Source organism: Canis lupus, chromosome 34, assembly GCF_011100685.1.
Source record: "Canis lupus familiaris isolate Mischka breed German Shepherd chromosome 34, alternate assembly UU_Cfam_GSD_1.0, whole genome shotgun sequence".
Taxonomy (NCBI): domain Eukaryota; kingdom Metazoa; phylum Chordata; class Mammalia; order Carnivora; family Canidae; genus Canis; species Canis lupus.
The window spans coordinates 35,749,803-35,770,846 of NC_049255.1; the positions used below are offsets into that span (position 1 = coordinate 35,749,803).

General features: G+C 49.8%; 1 protein-coding gene across 8 annotated transcripts in view; it reads right to left on the reverse strand.

Moving 5' to 3' along the window:
• TNIK (TRAF2 and NCK interacting kinase) overlaps nt 1-21,044 on the reverse strand; it is a 376,466-nt gene that overhangs the window by 68,985 nt on the left and 286,437 nt on the right. For all 8 annotated transcript variants that reach the window (XM_038583888.1, XM_038583893.1, XM_038583891.1 and 5 more), the window contains 2 exons: nt 20,409-20,475; nt 16,770-16,974 (listed from right to left, as the gene is read on the reverse strand). In XM_038583888.1, coding sequence (XP_038439816.1) covers nt 16,770-16,974; nt 20,409-20,475 — 272 coding nt within the window. The remainder of the gene's footprint in view (nt 1-16,769; nt 16,975-20,408; nt 20,476-21,044) is intronic.

Below are 21,044 nucleotides of genomic sequence, written 5' to 3' on the forward strand. Positions count from 1 at the left end.
GGTGACGGGCCTTTCGTGCTCGGCCTTACTTAATCGTCGCAAAGATCTGCTGACGTGGAGGTTACTATTACCATCCCCAGGCCCCATGAGAAAACGGAAGCGCGGAGACATCCGGCAGTTGCCCAAGGTCCCCCTCCTGTCGCAGGTCATGCCCCCCAGTCGGTGGCGGAGCTTGATTTCAAAGCACAGAAGATGAAGAGGCAACAGCAGTGATAGACGGAAACAATCCAGCTCTTCCTCGTGCTCTGGGAAAGGGAGCCCACCTCGGGGTAGTCACAGCAACCAACGGTTCTCGGTGGGACAGTACCGTCCCCCAATCCCTGGAGCATTGGGAATGTGCAGGGCCCTGGGGGAGTTCTTCTCTCGTCTCTAGGACCACAGGCCGTGCCTGGCACTTCGTGTGAGGGGCCAGGGATGCCGAACATCCCATAATGCACAGGACGCTCACGCATCACAGTGTCTTCCTACACCACATGCCATCCGTGCTCCTTTTGAGAAGGGCCGCGGCCCTATACTGGCATTAGGATTTCTTCTTCCTCGAATATGAGGTTTGGGGGAATCCATGCGAGTGGCTCATTCCCCTTTAACATTCTCAACAGCACTTTGCTGCCCGGCTGAGAAGATGGGAGTTACTCAAAGCAGAATGGACCCGGCCTATATCACACTGACAAGCAAGCTTAGGGCAACCAGGGAAAGAACCTTCTGGTACAAAAGCTCTCCGTCACAGGCCCAGCTAAACCAGGCAGACGTTGGAAACGCCAAAGAAGCCCACGAACGGGGAGGCCTTCCTAAGGTGGCTCCCGCCTGCAAGCCCCGGGCCTGCTGTCTTCCAATGACCTCTGACGCTCGGAGATAAGCTACAATTTTTTGAGACTCGGGATCAAGTTGGAGATCAAGAATTACTCGTCCTCCTTAGACTGCAGGGGATAGGGGGCCACTGTAGGACTTTCTGCAAATGCCAGGACCCGACTTGCATTCTCAAGGGGCCTCCGGACAGCCGTGGGAGGGGGCAAGACTGGAAGCCGAAGTGCACAGCGAGGCCGTTCTCTGGGTGCAGCCAGAAATGACAGGGCACCCATGAGTCAGGCAAAGGCAGCGGGGGACCCACGTTCACACTCGCGGCTGAGAACGGAGACGCAGCCAAAACGCAGACAGACTCAAAGCTACCCAGATTTCCAGCTCTTCTAACAGGACTGGAGTGGACGCCAACTTAGAAGGAGAAATTAGAATTAGGCCAAAATAAAATAGGCAGGATTTGGGGACTATGGGGCTTGGGAGGGTGAGGGAAATTCCTGGCCAAGGAGCAGGGCAGACGGTTTGAAACAGGGGGAAAAGCAGGTTTGGGGAAAGGAACGAGGGGTATATTGGGGGATGGGGATGAGTCCAGCTCCAGACGTGTAATTATTTGTTTTACAGAAAAATAATACCGGAAGATGCGAGTAGAAAACATCATCAGAGGAACTGCCTGAATAATTTGGATTACAGACCCAAAACAGAGATCTTTCCAACACTCAACCCAAGTGAATCAATGCCAGCGCAGAGGATAGAATAATTATGTGTACAGATCTGGCTCCTGGCAGGAACTAGCCCTACTTTAGCTAACATCTCAAGTTTTTTACTCCCACCACTGGCCTCTTTCTGGACAAAAAAATAAAATAATCAAGGCTTTTGAAGATTTAGCTGATTTTTATGTGAAGGATTTGTACATTTTCAACCCCTTTGCCGGGAATCAATACTGTTTTATGATTACATGCCACTCAGGTGCTTGTGCAAGGTGTACACAGTATTGATTGCAACTCAAGAGGGTCTGTAGTTTCTGAGAAAGACACTCAGAAGTGACTAATAATTAATAATGATCTCACTCAGATCAGCTGCCGCTAACGCACGGAGGCATCTGCCAGGGCTTCGGTTCCTGTGGCGAGGTTGGAAAAATAAATCACTTCCCCCAACCTTCTGAGGGCACCTTGCCAATTTCCAGCTGCTGTGTTTCAACGCCAATGCCTTTCCCGGAAAAATCTTTGCTCTCTTTCCTCCTGGGCGTGGGGCTATTTGAGGGGACATACCAAAGGCCGGGTCGCTGACCTCAAGCAGACACCTCACCTCTACAAAGCTCTGATGACGCCCGCTAGAAGCAGCTCATTGAGGGAAGGCCTGTGCTTGATTCCCGCTGGACCCGCAGCCCCCCACGTGTGGCTGGGCACCTGTCAGGGACACGGAAGGTTCTTTGGACTGAACCAAGGAAGAAATTTGGGGCAAAAGAGGGCAACACAGTATCTTACATTTCCTTGGAGGCATTTTCTGTCTCATCAAACCTTAGAGTTTATATCATACTGTGCCTTAAATTATGGTTATCTGAGTGTGTCTTACCTACTCTACAATCTCGCTGAAAGCTATTTGTGGGCAGGATCTCTGTTCCACTCCACTTTTTATCTCCCACTAACTCCCAGTACGTCCCTGATACCATTGATCTTTGTTGCACTTAATACAGTAAACTGGGTTGCAAGAGGGGAGGAGAAAGGCTAGCAGAGCTTCAGACAACCCCTCCACCCTTCTATGCCTTTCTGGGCCAGAATATTCTTTTGTGTTGAGCACAGACAATGCCCGAGAGTATTTTTCTTTTCTTTTCTTTTTTTAAAAAAGATTTTATTTATTTATTCATGAGAGACACACACAGAGACAGGTGGAAACATGGACAGAGGGAGAACAGGCTCCCTGCCAGGAGCCTGATGCTCAGGGATCACGCCCTGAGCTGAAGGCAGACGCTCAATTGCTGAGCTACCCAGGCTTCCCCTGAGAGTATTTTTCTAAACCGAGAGCATTGGCATGGCATCTATTTGCCATCTTAAAGAAAGGCGGGAAAATAAAATAAGGGAATAAGAATCTAACCATTTCTAAATTTCATTTAAATTATGCATACAGTTGACAGCGGTCCTATTGTCAAAAAGGAATGGCTTACACCAACTATCCTAAAACTTTTGACCAATGCCCCACCTTTACTGAACTACCTAGAAGTATATTTTCATCCACATCTTGTATCACTTAAATTAGATATCCAATAGGTTTTTATAAGTTTCTTAAATTTTTTTTTCCTGGTTGGGGGATGACTGATAATACCCACTGAAAATTTTCCAGGCTAAAATCACTATTACTGCCTTGCTCTAAAGGAGTAGGTCACTGAGGTCTTCTTGTCCTTCTGTCTTCTTAAAATGTTTTTTTTTTTTTAATTTTTATTTATTTATGATAGTCACAGAGAGAGAGAGAGAGAGAGGCAGAGACATAGGCAGAAGGAGAAGCAGGCTCCATGTACCGGGAGCCCGACGTGGGATTCGATCCCGGGTCTCCAGGATCGCGCCCTGGGCCAAAGACAGGCGCTAAACCGCTGCGCCACCCAGGGATCCCTTGTCCTTCTGTCTTCTATGGATCTTCCCAAAGAATAATTTTGTTTAGAGTAGTTTTGGTTCTCCCCCAGGGTGTTCCCCTCAGGCTCCCTCGAGTGGAGGCTGTGTGGCTGTATTTCAAGGATGTGAACTGGTCAGTTTATCCAAATGAAATAATCCTGTTCCCTTGCTCAGGGGAAGGGTTATCCATTACACCTAAATTGATTATGCAGAGTTTTGGCTCTTTAAATTCTTGCAAGACAATATCACCTTAACTCTTAAGTATTCAATTCTTATTAAAGTTGAAACAAATAATCTCATGGCTGGTCATCTCAAAAGCCATGGTGTTGATCTGTCTTTCCTTTGTTTGTGTTTTTGTTTTTGTTTTGTTTTTAAATGATCCTTTTAAATTAAGTTTAACCAGCAGAAAGGTGTGAACTCCACTAGGGTGCTCTGGCTCTCGTAGAATTGACTTTTGATGAACTGTCGGGCCAGACCCTGCATTTCACAATGTTATCAGAACAGCTGAATAAAGCTAAGCACTGTGTTTGTGGGAGGAACATCGCCTCCCACATTCTTCGCAGCACTACTCAACCATGACTAGGCAAATGTACAGGTTCTCAGTTATCTCAGAAAGCTTGCTCGAGCAGCACATTTACTTGTATCCACTGGACAACGTGAATCTCAAACCACTCGAGTTCACCTCTTTTCTCAGGGGCTAGGGTTCTCAGAGTCAGACTGGTGGCCCCCTTCAGGCACCTGTGCCCAGGGGCACCATGTTGTGAAATGACCCTACCTGGCTTTGTCTTGTTTTCCTCTTCTGCTTTATAATCCCTTCTACTTAATTTTCTCTTCTATAAGAATTTTAGTTGCTGTATTAATCCTTGTAAGCAACCTTACGTCCTCTTTCTGGAACAAAGAAAAATCACAAAGGCTATGCACAAACAAATGAAAAATAAATACTGGTTCTCATGAGAGACACCTAACTCTGGGAAATAAACAAGGGGTAGTGGAAGGGGAGGTGGGCAGGGGGTTGGGGTGACTGGGTGACGGGCACTGAGGGGGGCACTTGGTGGGATGAGCACTGGGTGTTATGCTAAATGTTGGCAAATTGAACTCCAATTAAAAAAATTAAAAAAAAATCTTGGTTCTCCACAGATTTTATGACCTCAAAACCTCTCTTGGAAAGATCAAAAGGAGATAAACAATAAATTTAGACTTGTAATTTGGTTCTTTGTTTAAGAAGGTGGCACCTCTGTCGATATCACCTGAGCAAGTGGTTAAAGTTGTTTTTACAGCAATGGGGGCAGTTCCCTCTGATCCCACCACACCCTCTCACTGAAGGGCTGTGAAAGTGAGCAATGATGGCCCACGTAGAACTGGCTGGCACCGAAGGGAAACAACACAGTCTCCTTCCTAATATAAAAGATCATACAGTGCACCGGAGCAAATGTGGCTAAATGCAGCTCACCCATCGTTCTAGAACATGGAATCTTTTGGGAAAAAAGTACAGGATTAAAATCTGTATGTATGGCATTATTTTTACCTAAAAAAGTACTGCATCACTGACTATTCTAATTATAGGCTCACGTTAGCTCTGTCAGGCCAGTGAGGCAGATGTCATTTTCTTTATTTTCCTTTCCGACTCTAAAGAAGGTTCATTGCCTTTCAATGGCCACATGCTAAGTTGAGGGACGATCATGAAATGAATACAAATCGTATCAGGCAGTGTCTATGGATGTCAGGTGTTTGCTTGGCCGGGTGATTTACATGCTTCAACTCATTAAATCTCACAATATGACTACACACTTTATTACCATTTTACAGATAAGCAAATTGAGGCTTAAGAGGTAAACTGTTCCTTGTCACACAGCTGGAAGATAGTGGAGCTTGGAATCAAGCCCAGGTTGGTCTGACTCCATGCTATTTCCACTCCATGCCCTACCACTGCCCAGCCCTGGTACCTAGAAGAATGTTCCAGTGGTTGGAGAGGTAATGGGAAGCGCAGTTCCGAGTATGCAGGGAGTCACTGAGCAAAAGATACCTCATCTATCCTACCACCATCAGCATTTTCTTCAATATCCTTAAGAGGGATCCCTGGGTGGCGCAGCGGTTTGGCGCCTGCCTTTGGCCTAGGGCGTGATCCTGGAGACCCGGGATCGAATCCCACGTCGGGCTCCCGGTGCATGGGGCCTGCTTCTCCCTCTGCCTGTGTCTCTGCCTCTCTCTCTCTCTCTCTCTGTGACTATCATGAATAAATAAATAAAATCTTTAAAAAAAAATATCCTTAAGAAATTCCAGATGGGATACTTGGCTGTTTTTTCTATTTACTGAATGTTCGGATTGAATTTGAATCTTGTTCTCATGACAGTCCTATAGATTTGGGGCTCTGGGTCCATCTATTATATGCATTACATTTCCCAATATATAGACTCAGGGGTAATACCCATGTTTGAGAATGAATATCCCATAGCTGCAGTGACATGTCACCGGGAGAAGAGGGGGTAGGTAAGAGAGGCCTTAGGGCCTGGGCAAAGAACACTGGATCAGAAATAGTAAGACTAGGCTCTGGTCCCGCTTTGCCATAAAAACAAACATTTAGACCACAGTCTCAATAAATATTTTTCTAACAAATGAGTGAATGTTAAATGACCTTGAATATAAGTCACCGTAACCCAACCTTCAGCATGGGAGCAGGCTAGGTGACCTCACAAGTCTGTTCATCTAGCCTAAGCAAGGATGTATTGTGGAGAGCCCAACTAACAAATCAGAAAGAGAAGTGAAACAGTAGAATTTGGGTTTGCTCTTGAACAGCTCCACTTGTTTCTCAACTTGGGTGACCTCCTGGAAGGGCTGAGAGAGGACCCCATGGACCATGGAAGACCTGAGTTGGCCTCCAGAAAACAGGCCAGCAGCTGACACAGGATCAAGTTGGGCTCCTTGGCAAATACCTCAAACCGTCCCCTCAACAAAGAAGCTCTCTGTTCAAAGACACTTGGAGTGAAAGGACCCAGTGTGCCCTTTTGAATCGACCTCACAGCACACATGCCCCTCACTTAAGTAGGACTGTTCTGTAACAAGCCTAACAGCAGCTGTGAGGAGAGATGTTCGGGCCTTTGGGCATTCGTTAGCCCATTTAAGACTTGCTCACATTTCAGTTTTGGAAAGACCTTTGTGAACCATCCATTTTTAGGGCAAGGGCATGATTCCCTGCAACTAACACTAGGATTCTGAACAAACACTAGGGGGTGCCTCCCAAGAGGCCAAGCACAGCCCCAAGCCCTTCACTCATATTAACTCATCAATTCTCACCACAACCCTGTGGGGCATGTGTTGCCGTCACTGTCCCCATTGGACAAATGAAGAGACCGTGGCACACACATGTCGATACCTTGCCCAGGTTCACTCGCTAAGTGCAAAGCCAGGACGATACCCTATGTCTGGCTCTTGCCATGCCACCTCTGTGGATTCGAAAGAAGCTGGTTGAGACATCTACATACACAAAGTGAAAGATGTCGTCTTATGCTTTTTCAAGTTGGCCATTTTCTCTTCTTTTCATCCTTGCTTTCTTATCTGCCTTTCCTCATAGTCAACGGAAACCCAGTGAGAAAGCTCGACAGACCAGGCGGGCCTCATTCTTTTCTTTTTACACTTACTTTATGCTACTAAAGCCAAACCATTCAACCTACCCATTCAGAGACTTCCTGGAAAATTAACTGCCTAAATGAAGCTCTTCCTTTGGGTTCTCAGGCCAACTTTTGATCAGTAGGCAGTCCATCGCTAAGCACCATCTGAGCACCTGGGTGCTAAGCTGGTTTTCATGCATGTAGTACAATGAATGAATGAAAGTTCTAACTGGACTGAGCTAAGAGAAAGCTTAATGAAGAATTCTGGTTTGGCCTCTTCTCCAGGAGCTAGTCAGTATGATCAAGCTCCTTATTATCTCTCGGCTACAGTTTCCCCCCAGGGGAGCGGCTACTGGGGTCTTCCTGGATACCATATAGGGAAGCCGGAATGACATCCTGAGTACCTATGACTTCATAGGTTAGTGTAAAAGTCAAGTGCAGATCCCTCCAAATCCCTCTGCCACCATTTGGAAGCCTTAATAGGAGACTCCCAGATGGGGTCTTGTGAAAACAAGCCTGTCAGAGACCAGTTTATTAACACAGTGTCCCACATCTGGATAGTACTGGAGACACCAAATCATATCATCCATGGAAAGGTTGGGGGAACTGGTGACAGCTGGGAAAGAACATTCTCCTTGCCACAAACATTTCTGGGGCTGATGTGGAAGGTGATATGGTTTTCTTTGGCATAACTAGTGTTAATGCAGGGATATCACAAGGACTTGAGTCGATAATAGGATACATAGTTAAATCAGGAGCTGCTCAAATACAGGATATGCTTCCATACGCCTCTAAGCATATAAACAGAAATTTTATGTTAAACAGGTTAAATGACTATCCGAGGACTATTGACAAAGGGATTCTTGCTTCGAAAGAAGAATTGGCTTAGATCACTTTTGAGGTCCCCTATGTTCTCCAGCCTCTATGGTTCTACAGAACTGCGCACTGAAGAAAACAAGAGGGAAATGAAAACAATTCAGGGTAGAGGTCATCTGAAATAATACTGTGAAGCTACTGTTGTCAAAGTGCCACGGTTGGGGACAACCAGGAATACTGACTGTAAAACAGAGATGCAGACCAGATGCAGTAAAAGAAGTTCCATGAAGACCCTAGATACTGGAATCCCATGCTGTCCCAGGACAGTGGCTCTGGCATCCATCTAAGGTGCTCTTAGGGGCAGGAGCTTCCTAACACTGGCTTTTTTCCAGTACGAAATGCTCGGAGTATGAAATGCTAACCCGTCTTTCCGATTCCTTGGGAATGGAGGAAGGGGTCTGGACAAAAGGATTTCAAACAGCAATGACATCTGAAGCTGCCGTACAGGAACGTCAGCCCACCTTCTTCACCCTACTAGGAAACCCCTGCCATCACAGGGCCCAGGAGACCAAGCAGCGTGGTGGGCCAGTCAGAACAAGGAACCTTCTGGATGCACTGGGGAGCAGCGTTCCCTGCGGCTATGCAGACCACATGGCCACACGGCCTCCTGAAGCACCAGCGTGACCTCCACACGCGTGTGACCGCGGACCGCTGCCAGAGGCCCACGGGCAGGCCCCGCCCGGGACAGTGGGCATCCAGTTTGCCAGCCTGGCTCCCAGCTGTTTCATAATTTCTGTTCAGTTACTGAACCCAAAGAACAAAAAGGCCAGCCAGGAAGCGCTCAGGCTCCTTGCGGATGCTAACGACACTCAGGGATGAAGGGCTGCTCGGCTTCCAACCGGAGGCCGCTCGCCAGGCACATTAGGGTGCCTACCGTTCACGACGAAGTGGATTCAAGGCCATTTCTCAGCAGCGCCAATGAATGAACACCCTAGGCCCCGAATGGAGGAGTTATTCTTGTTCATGGTGCTTTCTTCCAGCCGAGGGCCCGGGAGTGCAGTCCAGTGGGTGGGAAGGTGGCACCGGTGAAAAGCCACCCTGATTTCCCTGTACCCCTGCACCTGTGTCCCAAGCTCACCCACAAGCACCTCGAAAAGATGACTCAGGGGAGCAACACAACCTAGATCATGGGATACAAAGATTTTCCCCTTGTGCGACTCTCTTCTTGAACTTCCCGTAGGTACCTATTCAGCGCCAGGGAGTAGTACTCTAAGTGCTTCCTGTGTATTAACTCATTTAATCCTCGGAAGCTCCACTATCCCCTTTTATAAACAAGCAACCTGCAGCACAAAGAAGTCATGTCTCGCCCAAGATCACAAAGGCGGCAGGCAGGGCAGAGCCGGATTCAAACCCAGGCGGTTTTTTTTTTTAATTTTTTTTTTATAAATTTATTTTTTATTGGTGTTCAATTTGCCAACATATAGAATAACACCCAGTGCTCATCCCGTCAAGTGCCCACCTCAGTGCCCGCCACCCAGTCACTCCCATCCCCTGCCCACCTCCCCATCCACCACCCCTAGTTCGTTTCCCAGAGTTAGGAGTCTTTCATGTTCTGTCTCCCTTTCTGATATTTCCCACTCATTTTTTCTCAAACCCAGGCAGTTTATTTGGTGGCCTTGACTGCCTTGCATCTACCCTCTCGGGGAAAGGGTTCACATCAGTTCCTGCTGCCCAGAAGCTTCCTACTGAGGCAGGATGAGATCTCTACCTTCTTATGGGTCTTGTTTCGGTACTGGTAGGCCCTAAGATTTGCTGCAGCTACTTGGTGGCAATGACGGAATCCTAATTACCCAGTGTCGGAAGTGACAGCAAGAAATACAGGTACGAGGGGATCCCTGGGTGGCTCAGCGGTTTAGCACCTGCCTTCGGCCCAGGGTGTGATCCTGGAGTCCCGGGATTGAGTCCCGCATCGGGTTCCCTGCATGGAGCCTGCTTCTCCCTCTGCCTGTGTCTCTGTTTCTCTCTCTCTGTATCTCTCATGAATAAATAAATAAAATCTTGAAAAAAAAAATACAGGTACGAGAATAAGTCAGAAAACAGAGTTTCTCCAGGGGGGGGTTCCCCTGAGGCTTGGGACAAGGCTAAGTCACCCGCGGACAGATAGCCCAGCAAGACACAATGAGAGGGGTGCTCAGAAAAGAGCCCTCAAAAAAGGGATGGAAAAGTCCACATGTCACAGTAAACGGAGAAGACACGTCAGTGAATTAAGGAAGGCAGACACCGGGAAATGCCGTCTCTCTAGACAAACCCAACAACCACTTTGGGATCTTCCGTTCCAAAACAACAACAAAACGTTCCCCGAGCAACGACAATCCTTCTCGTGTCAGGACTGTGGCACGCCTTCCGTGTACCTGCTTCCCTTTACCTCTCCCAACAATCCTGCAACGCATACCGTACGTCGAGTGTGCGCATAAACAAGCTGGGGTTCCGAGAGGGTCCGTGCGTGGCTCGAGGCCACGCAGCTTGAACTACACCTGGGGTTCTGCAGCTTCAAAGCTGCCACACTTGGCCTCTGTACTAATGTGCCATCCAGTCGTTTAAAAACCATCGATGTATATTTTTTTTCTCCTAAGGATGTAAATGAATTTTAACTGGTATAACAAATATCTTCCCCAAGACATGAATAAAAGCTTACCTTTTGGTACATTGATCTTTTTTTTTTTTATTTAAAGATTTTATTTATTTATTCATGAGAGAGACAGAGAGAAAGAGAGAGGCAGAGACACAGGCAGAGGGAGAAGCAGGCTCCATCCAGGGAGCCCCATGTGGGACTGGATCCCAGGACCCCAGGATCACACCCCGGGCTGAAGGCAGGTGCTAAACTGCTGAGCCACCTGGGGGTCCTCTTGGTACATTGATCTTAACGGATGCAAGAGGGTTTTACTACAGCACATGAAAGAGTTTACACTTTTGGAAATTACACCTCTGACGTCAGCCAAAGGCACCTCCTCCAGTAATAATAACTAACATTTACCGAGTGTGTTCTCAGCGTTAGTCACAGTCCATCCAACGGTTTCCATGCACTAACTCATTTAACCCTCGTGACAGTCCTGGAAGGGAAGTGCTACTATTTTTCTAGCTTTACAAAGAAACCGAGGCACGAAGAACTTATATAGAATGAGCATTAACCAAAACACTACCGTCAACAGAATCTCCCCCAAATGCTCCGAGGCCCACGGGACTTTTTGGAGCTTGAGTACGTTGTCTTTAAAGACATGTGCAGATTCCCCCTGTCTACCTCCGGCCCCTTTTCTTTGGTTTAAAAACATCTGGGTGGGGGCGCCTGGGTGGCTCAGTGCTTGAGCACCTGCCTTCGACTCAGGTCGGGATCCTGGGGTCCTGGGATCGAGTCCTACATCGGGCTCCGTGCAGGGAGCCTGCTTCTCCCTCTGCCTGTGTCTCTGCCTCTCTCTCTGTGTCTCTGTGTGTGTCTCTCATGAAAAAATAAAATCTCTAAAAAAAAAAAAAAAAAAAGATTAGAAACATCTGGGAGAAACCACATGGGTTCCAAAGAATAACCTAGCTGACCTGTGGCTGCTCTGGGCTCGGGCTGCAGCTGGCCCAGCTTCTCTGAGACCAGTCTGCTCACCCCAAGTGGAAGCAAATGCTCAGAGAAAACGTGAGCAAGAGCTGACCCCAAGTGGACGAGCATGTAGTTCTGAAGAGTCCCCTGAACGGAAGCCCAAGGTGGGACCCGTTGGCAACCTTCAAGCCATCCTGGACGAGGCCTTGAGAACAGAGTGCTTTCAGGCCCAGCCTCCCGGTTCCTCCCCAGTGTCCCTTAGGGGGTGGGAACAAACTGCACGGGGTGGCGGGGGCGGGGGGCTCTCTGCAGAGCCCAGGGAGCGGGGCTGGGGAGACTCGGAGAGCAGCCAGGGCGGGCAGGGGGTGCACGGCAGCCCTCAGACCTAAGCCACGTCTTCGCACCCCAAATTCACATCTCACCGGCTGAGCAGATTGCTTCCCTTCCTCCCAAACAGGAAATGAACGCACTTTTAGAGAGTCCGACTGACGATGTCAAAACGACCTTTTCACATAACGTCTTTGCCCCTGAAACCCGCGACGCGGTCATCTCCCTCGACCTCTGGCGGGCTGCGAGGCTGGGCCTTAGCTCTGCTGTGCTGGCCGCTCGAGCTTCTCTGCCTTCGCGCCAGTTCTCCTCCGGGCCCTCAGCAGCCTTCTCTGCTGGCCTCCCCTCTCCGGCCCTGCGGTCTCAGGGTTCAGGCCCACGCTCTCCCCTCGTGTCGGGGCCCACTCCCAGGGCCCGAGGCCAGCAATTCCCCTCGTTTCGCCCCCCCCGACCTCCCTTGCCTGGCTCTCTCCATATAATCCACCTGCACCCTTGGCTTCACCACTGGCCACCTCAGAGGCACCTTAAATTCACCGCGTTCCAGACGGATCTGCTCCTTCTGCTCCCACCCCTGGTCCTCCACTGCTCCGGTCCGCACCGGGGACGTCCTGCGACCGCTTTCTCTCTTCCCTCTGTGACATCTAGTCAGCCGTCTCCCGCCCAGTCTGCATCCCTTCCAGATGTGTCCCCTTCTCTCACACCCCACTGCCCCCCACCCACAAGAGCGTCACCCTCCCTGGCCTACACTGACTCGGCCCCCTCACCCACCCTTGCTTCTTCCACTCGACCTTGCAGCAGCCAAAGTTTCCTTTGAAAAATGCAGATCCGATCGATTAACACACAGCAATGGTTTCCCACTATTCTCGGGATTAAATGTAAGAATCTTGAACTTGGCCTGTGAAGTCCTACAGGACTGGGACTTGGCCTCCCCGCCTACCATCTCCGCGGGCCCCTCCCCCAGTCGTCCTCCCGGCCAGGCTGGGCTGCTTCCCCCTCCCCGCACCCCCGTTCCTTAGCCCCCCATTCCTCCCTACCGCGGCACCCTGGCCATGATAACGAATGGCTATTTGGGTGGCTATTTGCCCAATGCCTGTTTCCCCCACAGATCTGGTGAGCACCCGGGCAGACTGTTCCTGGCGTCCAGCATAGCAGAGGGATGAATTCACAAAATTCGTTGAATGGCTGCGTATGGGACTAGGAAAAAGTTTTTAATTCTACTGTACCCTTCTTAGAAAAACAGTTGAACCCAATGTCCTTGAAATAAGAAGCTCGCAATAAGAAGTTAGAGGCTCTAGGAAATTCACACACAGTGAGACGACCAGGCTCTCATTTTTTATATCCGGGCTCCGCTATGTCTGGCCAATAAGGTGCTGATGGTATTTCTTTACAAAAAATTTCGGGGCACCTGGGTGGCTTAGCGGTTGAGGGTCTGCCTTCAGCTCAGGTCGTGATCCCGGGATCGAGTCCTACATCAGGCTCACAGCAGGGAGCCCGCGTCTCCCTCTGCCTCTGTCTCTGCCTCTCTCTCTGTGTCTCTCATGAATAAATAAATAAAATCTTTAAAAGAAATTTTATTTTCAGGCAATAGAACCAAAACCGTATAATATCTCTTAGCTAGAATTGGCTGTTTCTATAACGAGCGGTGTTCTGATGGTCTTGAAGGCACTAAGTGAGATGCAGGTGTCTTGGAAGACTTAACACAATGAAGAATAAGAATAAAACTTACCACCATTGAGCAGTTTGGTGCCCCTGGGGTCAAGGCGATTATTCCTGTGACTTAAAGATATTCTCCTCCAAATGAAGGCATAGAGAATGCTCTTAGCGAGTTGAGAAAAAAAAAAAGATAAATCCCTGAAATCATTCCAAAACTCTTGAGCACAGTTAAGCATCACCACAAATCTTTTGGCCAAGGTTCGTCTGTCTGAAAAGATGACCAGGGTAAGTGCCTTACGGATTCTTGGACTCCTCTCCTGCATCCTGCCCCTGATTCTGGGATCCTCCATCCGTGATGGAGAATAAACACGAGGGACTTTCCTAGGCCAAGCGGTAGGAAGTTTTATTGAACTAAATAACAATAAAAGAGGCCTTCTTTGTACTTTTCTCACTATTGAGGGACTCATTTCACCTTAGCTACGTTTAATCAATTTCCTGGAACTTAGTTATAAATTGTACTTTATCACTGGTCAAAAGCTGAAAGCCTTGTACCCGACATTTCATTGGTCCAAAGCCATGTCCTTTTCATGAAGCTGATAAATGACTACATCCAGTGTACAAAGTCCTTTTAAGTATATGCAGATTTAGAACTACCCAAATCCACATGGTTATCCATAAATAGCAAAGGACGTGCAGGGCTTCCTTAGAAACCACAGCTCTGGTAGGAGGTGACATCTGAGACCGCTGGGGAAGACAAAGGCTACAGCTTACCTAGCCCTGTGTCACCAAAGGGGCATCTGATGGGCATTTGAGAATGGGAGTGATTTTTCCCAGGACGCCTGCAAAAGCCCACCTGACCCACACTGAAGCTAAATTCGCGAGTCTAACTGTGGGCTTTAAGTGCCTCCATGTGCCAGCGTAGTCCAAGCTCCTACTCTGGAACCACAAGGTCATCATGCAGGAGAGGAGTCCCCGGTGGCAGAGACAATTGTTATGTATGGGTTCAGAATTTACAACCATTTGAGTATCGAATATCTCTTCGTCTTCCTGTTGAGCAATAGGAGCAAGATAAAGGATTAATGGATAAAGCCACCATAGTCTCTTAATGCCCCGCGGTTACAAGTGTTCCCGGAGAAGCCAGGGCTCACACACTGTGGTGCATAAAGCAAAGTGTCCTTGGGGCCACTGTTGCCTTTGGTGCAAGTGAGGACTTAGCGGGTCTGTCCTCGTGGGTGCATGTGCCCCGCTGGGTCTGAACTCTGACTTGCCTCCAAGACAGAGGCTCCAGGAAGTGCCACAAAAGAAGGGACACGAGGAGGCCTCGGCTGTTAGCTCTGACGGGGAGCATGAGAACCAGAACCCATCGCAAAAAAGAGCACCTGCTGGGTGCAGCTCCTTGCCCTAGCTCAAAACTCGAGTTCTCAAAGAAAAAAGACTACAGAAGCGGAGGCCGGGTACAGAATTTGGGCAAACATGACTGGCTTATCAGCCGAGAGGCAGTGACAGCACCCGGGCTCTGGAATCCTATCCCCTGGGCTCGAATTGCCCAAGCTGTGTGACCTGTGGCAAGTTATTAACCTCTCAGACTCAGCTGCATTATTCTGAGACTGTGGGTTACTGCGACGATTCAGCGAGACGATTCAGGTAAAGTGTGGAACAGAGTAACTGTCAAAGGGCAAATGCTTTGGGAAGTGTTAGAAAATGTGATTTTAGCAACTCATGAAAAAAAAAATAGGAAGCTCAAATAAGTCATGCCAGGTAAGAAGGAAAGAAAATAGAGATCGAAACAAAACAAAATAATACCACGCATCCTTTGAAAGTCTTTGCATCAACTGAGGATCTAGGCTCAAGGGCCAAAAGTTCTCATGTTAAAATTAAAAAAAAAAAAAGAAAGAAAAAAGAAGGCGCTGCCGACCCCTCGAAGCCCTCTGCCCCCGCGCTACGGAGGCTCCGTCTACAGCCTGATTCTTAGCACAGGAGAGGGGGACGGTGAACGTCTCGTGCGCCGCACATTCTTCGCACTGACCATACGCGGACTTGCACACTTACATCCGAAGGTGCTTCGCGTGCCCACTGCTGCCCGCAGAAGCCTGCAGGGTCCAGGTCTGAGGCTCACAGTTCAAGGCTTCGGTGACTTATCTACACTTCCCGTCCTGGGCTCGTGTGGACGTTGAGATCGGACACACCTGGGTGTGAGCCCTGCACACTCGCGGGCCCTGTGACTCGGGACCGACGACCTGCCCTCCCTGCACTTCGGTCTCCTCCGTGTTACACGGGGTTTGTGTGCATCTCCGCCCGAGGGGCAAGGGACACTCGCAAAGACGGAACGACAGCCGCTGAGATCCGGGACGGAGCCGAGGACCTCACCTGGAGCCGGCACACAGAAGTCGCCGCCTGGTCGCACCTGGGACGTTGCTGTCGCCGGCCTGCGTATGCGGACGTGTGAGGTCGATGGGGTTTTCCTGCGAGCCGGAACTGAGGCCCTCACGGATTTCTTTGATTACTTTTTAGCTTTTTAATTTTCTTTTTTTTTTGAGGCCCTCGCTGATCTGAGCCAGGAACACTGGGGCCAAGGCGCGGCACCTCCCGCCTGGCCACCGGCCACCGCTCCGAAGCAGGGGGCGGCTGGGGCAGCTGTCACCCCACTGCCCGGCGGCTGCTTACCTTCATCTCCCGGCCCACTTTCCCGCCAGCCCAGGCTCTCAGCCTCCGAATCCTCTAGAAGCTTTGATTTATCGGACAGAGGAAAGGGGTTTTAAACTAAACACACGGGGAAGGCCGGCGGGGCGGGGTGCGGTTTCCCACACAGGTGCCAGCGATGCCGCTGGGGAAGGCGAGGGTGGCCCCGGGGCTGGGGACCCGCCGGGATGCCGACGGCGTGCACAGGGACCCGGGAAACCGCGGGACGGCTCGGCAGGCCCCGTGTGTCCACACGGGACACTCGGTCACCAGCTGTCACCTCCGGTCACCGCATTAGTTCACGCTCACCCGACGGCGGCCTCCGGGGGCTGGTGACGCCCAGGGGACACGGCCCCACCTCCCATCCTCGGGCTCGGCCTTACGGTCCACAGGAGACACGAGGGTGACAAGTGCGGGTGGGACTCGGGAAGGAGGCAGGAGCCCAGGAGGGGGCCGATGTTAGGTCTGGGGGTCGGGGGGGCTGCCCGGGGGGGGGGCCAGCCTTCACCTGCCCTGAGGCCAGCACAGCAAGGCCGGGCGACCGCCAGGTCACACGTGTCACCGCCCCCAGGAAGGGGAGTCCTCGGCTTGTCAGAGCAGGCTGGCCTCACCCCTCTGCAGGTGACCGTGTGTGCCCCGGGGTCACGGCGGCGCCCAGGGTGGGACCCGGCATCCCGGGGGCCCAGGGTGGGACCCCGCGGACCTCACCTCCTCCAGCCGCCGCCGCTGCTCCTTCTGCTCCTCGATGCGCTTCTGGCGCTCGGCCAGCAGCTGCCGCTTGTGCTCCTCGTTCTCGCGCTGCTGCTGCTCCAGCTGCTGCCGCCGCAGCGCCTCCGAGCGCTCCTTGTTGGCCAGTTGCAGCCGCAGGAAGTCGCGGCGCAGCGTGGACTCCCCGGGCAGGTTCAGAATGGAGCTGCGGGCGGGGGACACACTTGGGGATTCTGCGCCGGCCGGGCCGCCCCCTCCACGAGTGTCGCTGGTGACCAACCCGGAGTCCCCGAGTCCCCGGAACCCCGGATCGGGGCTCGCTGCCTTGGCCGGGTGACTAGGGCATGCACCTGCGGTCACCGGCCCTTCTCGGGGTCACCACCTGCCTCCAGCACTGTGCACAGGCTCCCTCACCCTGTGACCCGCACAGATCTGCTTCTGAAGGCGAGGGAGTGAGCCCCCGGGCCGGAGCTGCAGGTTCTCATGCTCAGGAAAGGCACGAACAGAGTTGGCGAATGAAAAAATGAACCATGCGGAGCAGTAAGGGAACCTGCTCTAGTAGGGGTGCATCCTCACCCCGGGGACTCCTTGCACCAAACCTTAGGAGGCCAAGGCAGGCTGCTCATGGGAAGACACAATAAGCTAGGAGGGTGGACCTCTGAGTCCAGGCCAACCCCAGAGTGGAGCACGAACCCACGCCGGCCGGCGTCTGAGAGCCAGAGCTGTCTCTCTGCCCCATGCTTAGAGAGCAGGGAATGGTTTGGCTCTGGAACACATGGTGTAGCTAGGACTTCAACCCGGCTCCCTGATTTCTAGATTCCAGTTAAGCACCATGGGCCTCAGTCTTCTCATCTGTAAAATGGTAATTGTGCATAGATGTGCGTGTGTGTCTGTATGCGTGTGTGTGTGTGAGACAGAAAGAAAAAGAGGACAGAAAACACCATAAAGGAATAGCACCTACTTCCCCAGTGGTCTAGGGCCACCCTATTCACATCTAACTGCAGGTGAACAACTCAAAGTTGGGCTCTTTGGTTGGGTGTGGCAGCCTAATGGGGTAGGCGGGGTAGGCAGGGCTCCTATTTGTTCATGCAAACCTAGCTCTTTTAATCTTTCTGGCAGCTTCCACCTGAAACCCGTTAAATAACTGGTGAGCCATTTGTATGCAGCAGGCACGGTAATAGGCTCTCGTGGACATGGGCAGTAGCTAAACAAATTCTCCCTCTAGTTACCTCCTTGTGGGGAAGAGAGACAAATAATTAGACAAGTGACTACAAATAGCATAATTTCCCATATGAACAGGCTCCAGAGAAGACAAAAGATGTAACAGTTTAAGAGTACAGTGGTGGGGGGCTGGGACGGGGGCGAAGGGCTCTGCTTCAGAGGGGGTGATCGGAGGAGACCCCTCTAAAAAGGTGCCAGCTGAGCTAAGACTCAAAAGATGGAGAGTCAGTCCCATGAAGAGGTAGGGAAAGAACGTTTCCAGAAGGAAGAAATGGGGAGGCCAGTGGTGGGGACAGGTGGGACCTCTTTGAGGACTTCCCAGAGCAGAGTGAAGGAGACAGGAGCTGGTAAGGCACGTAGCATGGAAGCTGTGCGCGGAGAGGTTATCGTCAGGAGAGGGACGTGATGGGATTTGTTGGGCTGCTGCATGGATGACTGTCTGCAGGGGGCAGGAGGTCAAGCAAGGCCACCTGAAGCCTGTTGATGGATCTGGTGTGGAGAGTGAGCCATGACTCGCAGGTTTCATCCTGGCACCCGGACAGTGGTGGTGACGCAAACTGGGGTGGTGAATGGTGAAGGGGAGCAGGTTTGGTGGCAGCTGATGAGGGGATCATGCTGTGTTGGACAGTGAACTGCTGTGCTGTGTGACTGCCATCTATGCCCAAAAATGACATGAAAAGGGCTTCGTTCACAATGCCCTACAGACAGTGCCTGCATTCCAGTAACAAACCTCCTTTAAAACTTACAGCTTTTGTGCAGAACGCTAAACCAAACCCCGAGCGACAGTGCGTACGTACACAGGCCACCAGCCCTGGGCAAAGGCGGCAGGACGGGGGAATCCGGCCTCACCATGCACACGAGGATGCTCCATGAATACAAACTGAGGTTGAATCTTTGTCAGGTGAGCTGAGCCGTAGTAGTGGCTCAGTCATTGACTTGGTGTGTGGCCTGGGTGCCACCTCTGAGCTCTTACCTCATTTCTAAAATGAGATAACCACTGTCTCTTTGTTCTTTTCAGGATTTCATGAAGATTGATTACATGTGTCCATAAAACAGGCCTTGGAACAGAATCCTCAATGTGATATGATGACACATTGAAGTGCTGAGGCACGGCTAGGTCAGCCCGCTACGGGACTCCTAACACACGGGTTAGCGAGTACGAGTTAAAACAGGGCTTTTCAGTTCTATAGAGAATGGTCAGTAGTCCTGACGTGACATCTGGGTGAGTTTGGGAAACATAAAAATAGTAGGCAACTTCTCTGAAAAGCAGGGCATTCGGTTCTTCGCCTTTACAAGAATGTTCATTTTCCATGTCACTATTTGACAAACGTCATCTTTATCAGCTAAACTGGGGGTAGCCAATGTGTAGAGTATTGGATGGAAGGAAAAATTCTTCAATCTTTGACTTTGAAAATTCCTTTAGTAGGTGAAGACAAAAACTGGATGGCCCTCTAAGTCCCTCCCTCTTCCATCAGTTTAGGAATAATCCAGCTGGGTAGAGCTGAGTTAACTCAAAAGAAAGAAGCCACTGGCTTGTTCTAGCAGCAGTGGCCGAGCTGGCCCCTTTCCTGAGCAGTATGGGACCACAGGAGTCCCTCCTTGGATGGCTAGAGGACGGAGACCTATATACCCCACTGAGCCTTCTGCTTGTGCATTTTCCCCAATAAATGTTTTCTGACCATGGTGCATGTGCCCGTACCCTCAATTCGCTGAACTGCCACCTGCTGAATTCTCTCACGGAAGACAAATCCTTGAAATGTGAGCACCCTAACCTTAATTATTCATACGCACACTGGAAGAAAGTTGCAATCAATGTCAAGTGAAATTCAAAATGCATGGATGATAATGATAAAGCAACATTGATCCTGGGGTCCAACATGTGACAACTGGAATAAGCATGTAATTTTCTATCTAGGGTTCCCCTCCAGAGTGTGATTTGGTTTCCTGGGAATCATTTCCTCTTGGATTAGCTTGTGGTGAAAATACCAAGACAGGTGACAAGGACGGTGGCTGCTGAAATGGGCTTCTCAAAGGTATGAAGAAACGAACTGAATGTGTCAAGTCCAAAGATACCACTTAGAGGTCTCCTGAAAGTCACAGTTTTAGGCACTTTGAGTCTTGGATTACTCAGATAATTGCCTCCTACCCATTCTACACGTTACATATGTGAGGAAACAAAGTCTTAGAATAGAGACCATAAATCTTAGGGGACAAGATAAAGAATACGCTGATTTCCACGTTTCTGTAAGAGTCTGCCTGGGGACATTTTCCCAAATTAATGAGTAGGTTCATGGGCAATAAATTAAATAAGACCACCTTGCTGGATTCTTAAAAATGAACCTATAAATCAAAAGGAAGCAAGTTTCACAGTCGCCCAATTCAGAACGTGAAAATAAGACTCGGCTTTTGCTCTCCTACCTGGGCTCTCCTGAGTCATTCTCCTCCTCTTCTTCCTCACTTCCGCTGTACTCATACTCGGTCTCATCTAAAGAGAGACTCACAGAATGTTAGTGCACAAAAGGACGCTACAGTTCAGTCAATCCCACCCTCTTCTTCTTATATATATATATATATATATATATATATATATATATATATATATATATATATAAGCCTGGGACAGGCTCCAGGCCTTCTGACTTGTGATCTAACAGTTCCCACCACCTGGATTCAAGTACGTGGACTTAACATCCAAGACTGTCCCAGCTGATTCCAGATATCTGTCCCTGATGCCTGCTGTTCATATGAAAGTCAAGATCAGGAACTGAAAAATAACTTCTCGGTTTGTGTTAATTCCCATTAGAGGACCACGTGAACCAACCTTTTATTGGCCCACTATTAACACATTGTCCTATTAATCATTTCTCAAGCAGGAGTTTTATTAGGACTTACATGTGCCCACAGATTTGTCTTTAGATATCTTGATAAACACCAGAAGGAAATCTGACAACGTGCTATCAGAAATACGGAGTTAAATGACCCACTGGGGACAGCCATTTAATTCAGTCATACGTTAAAGCAGGTTAACATGTAGTAATGAATAAGACTGGGTCT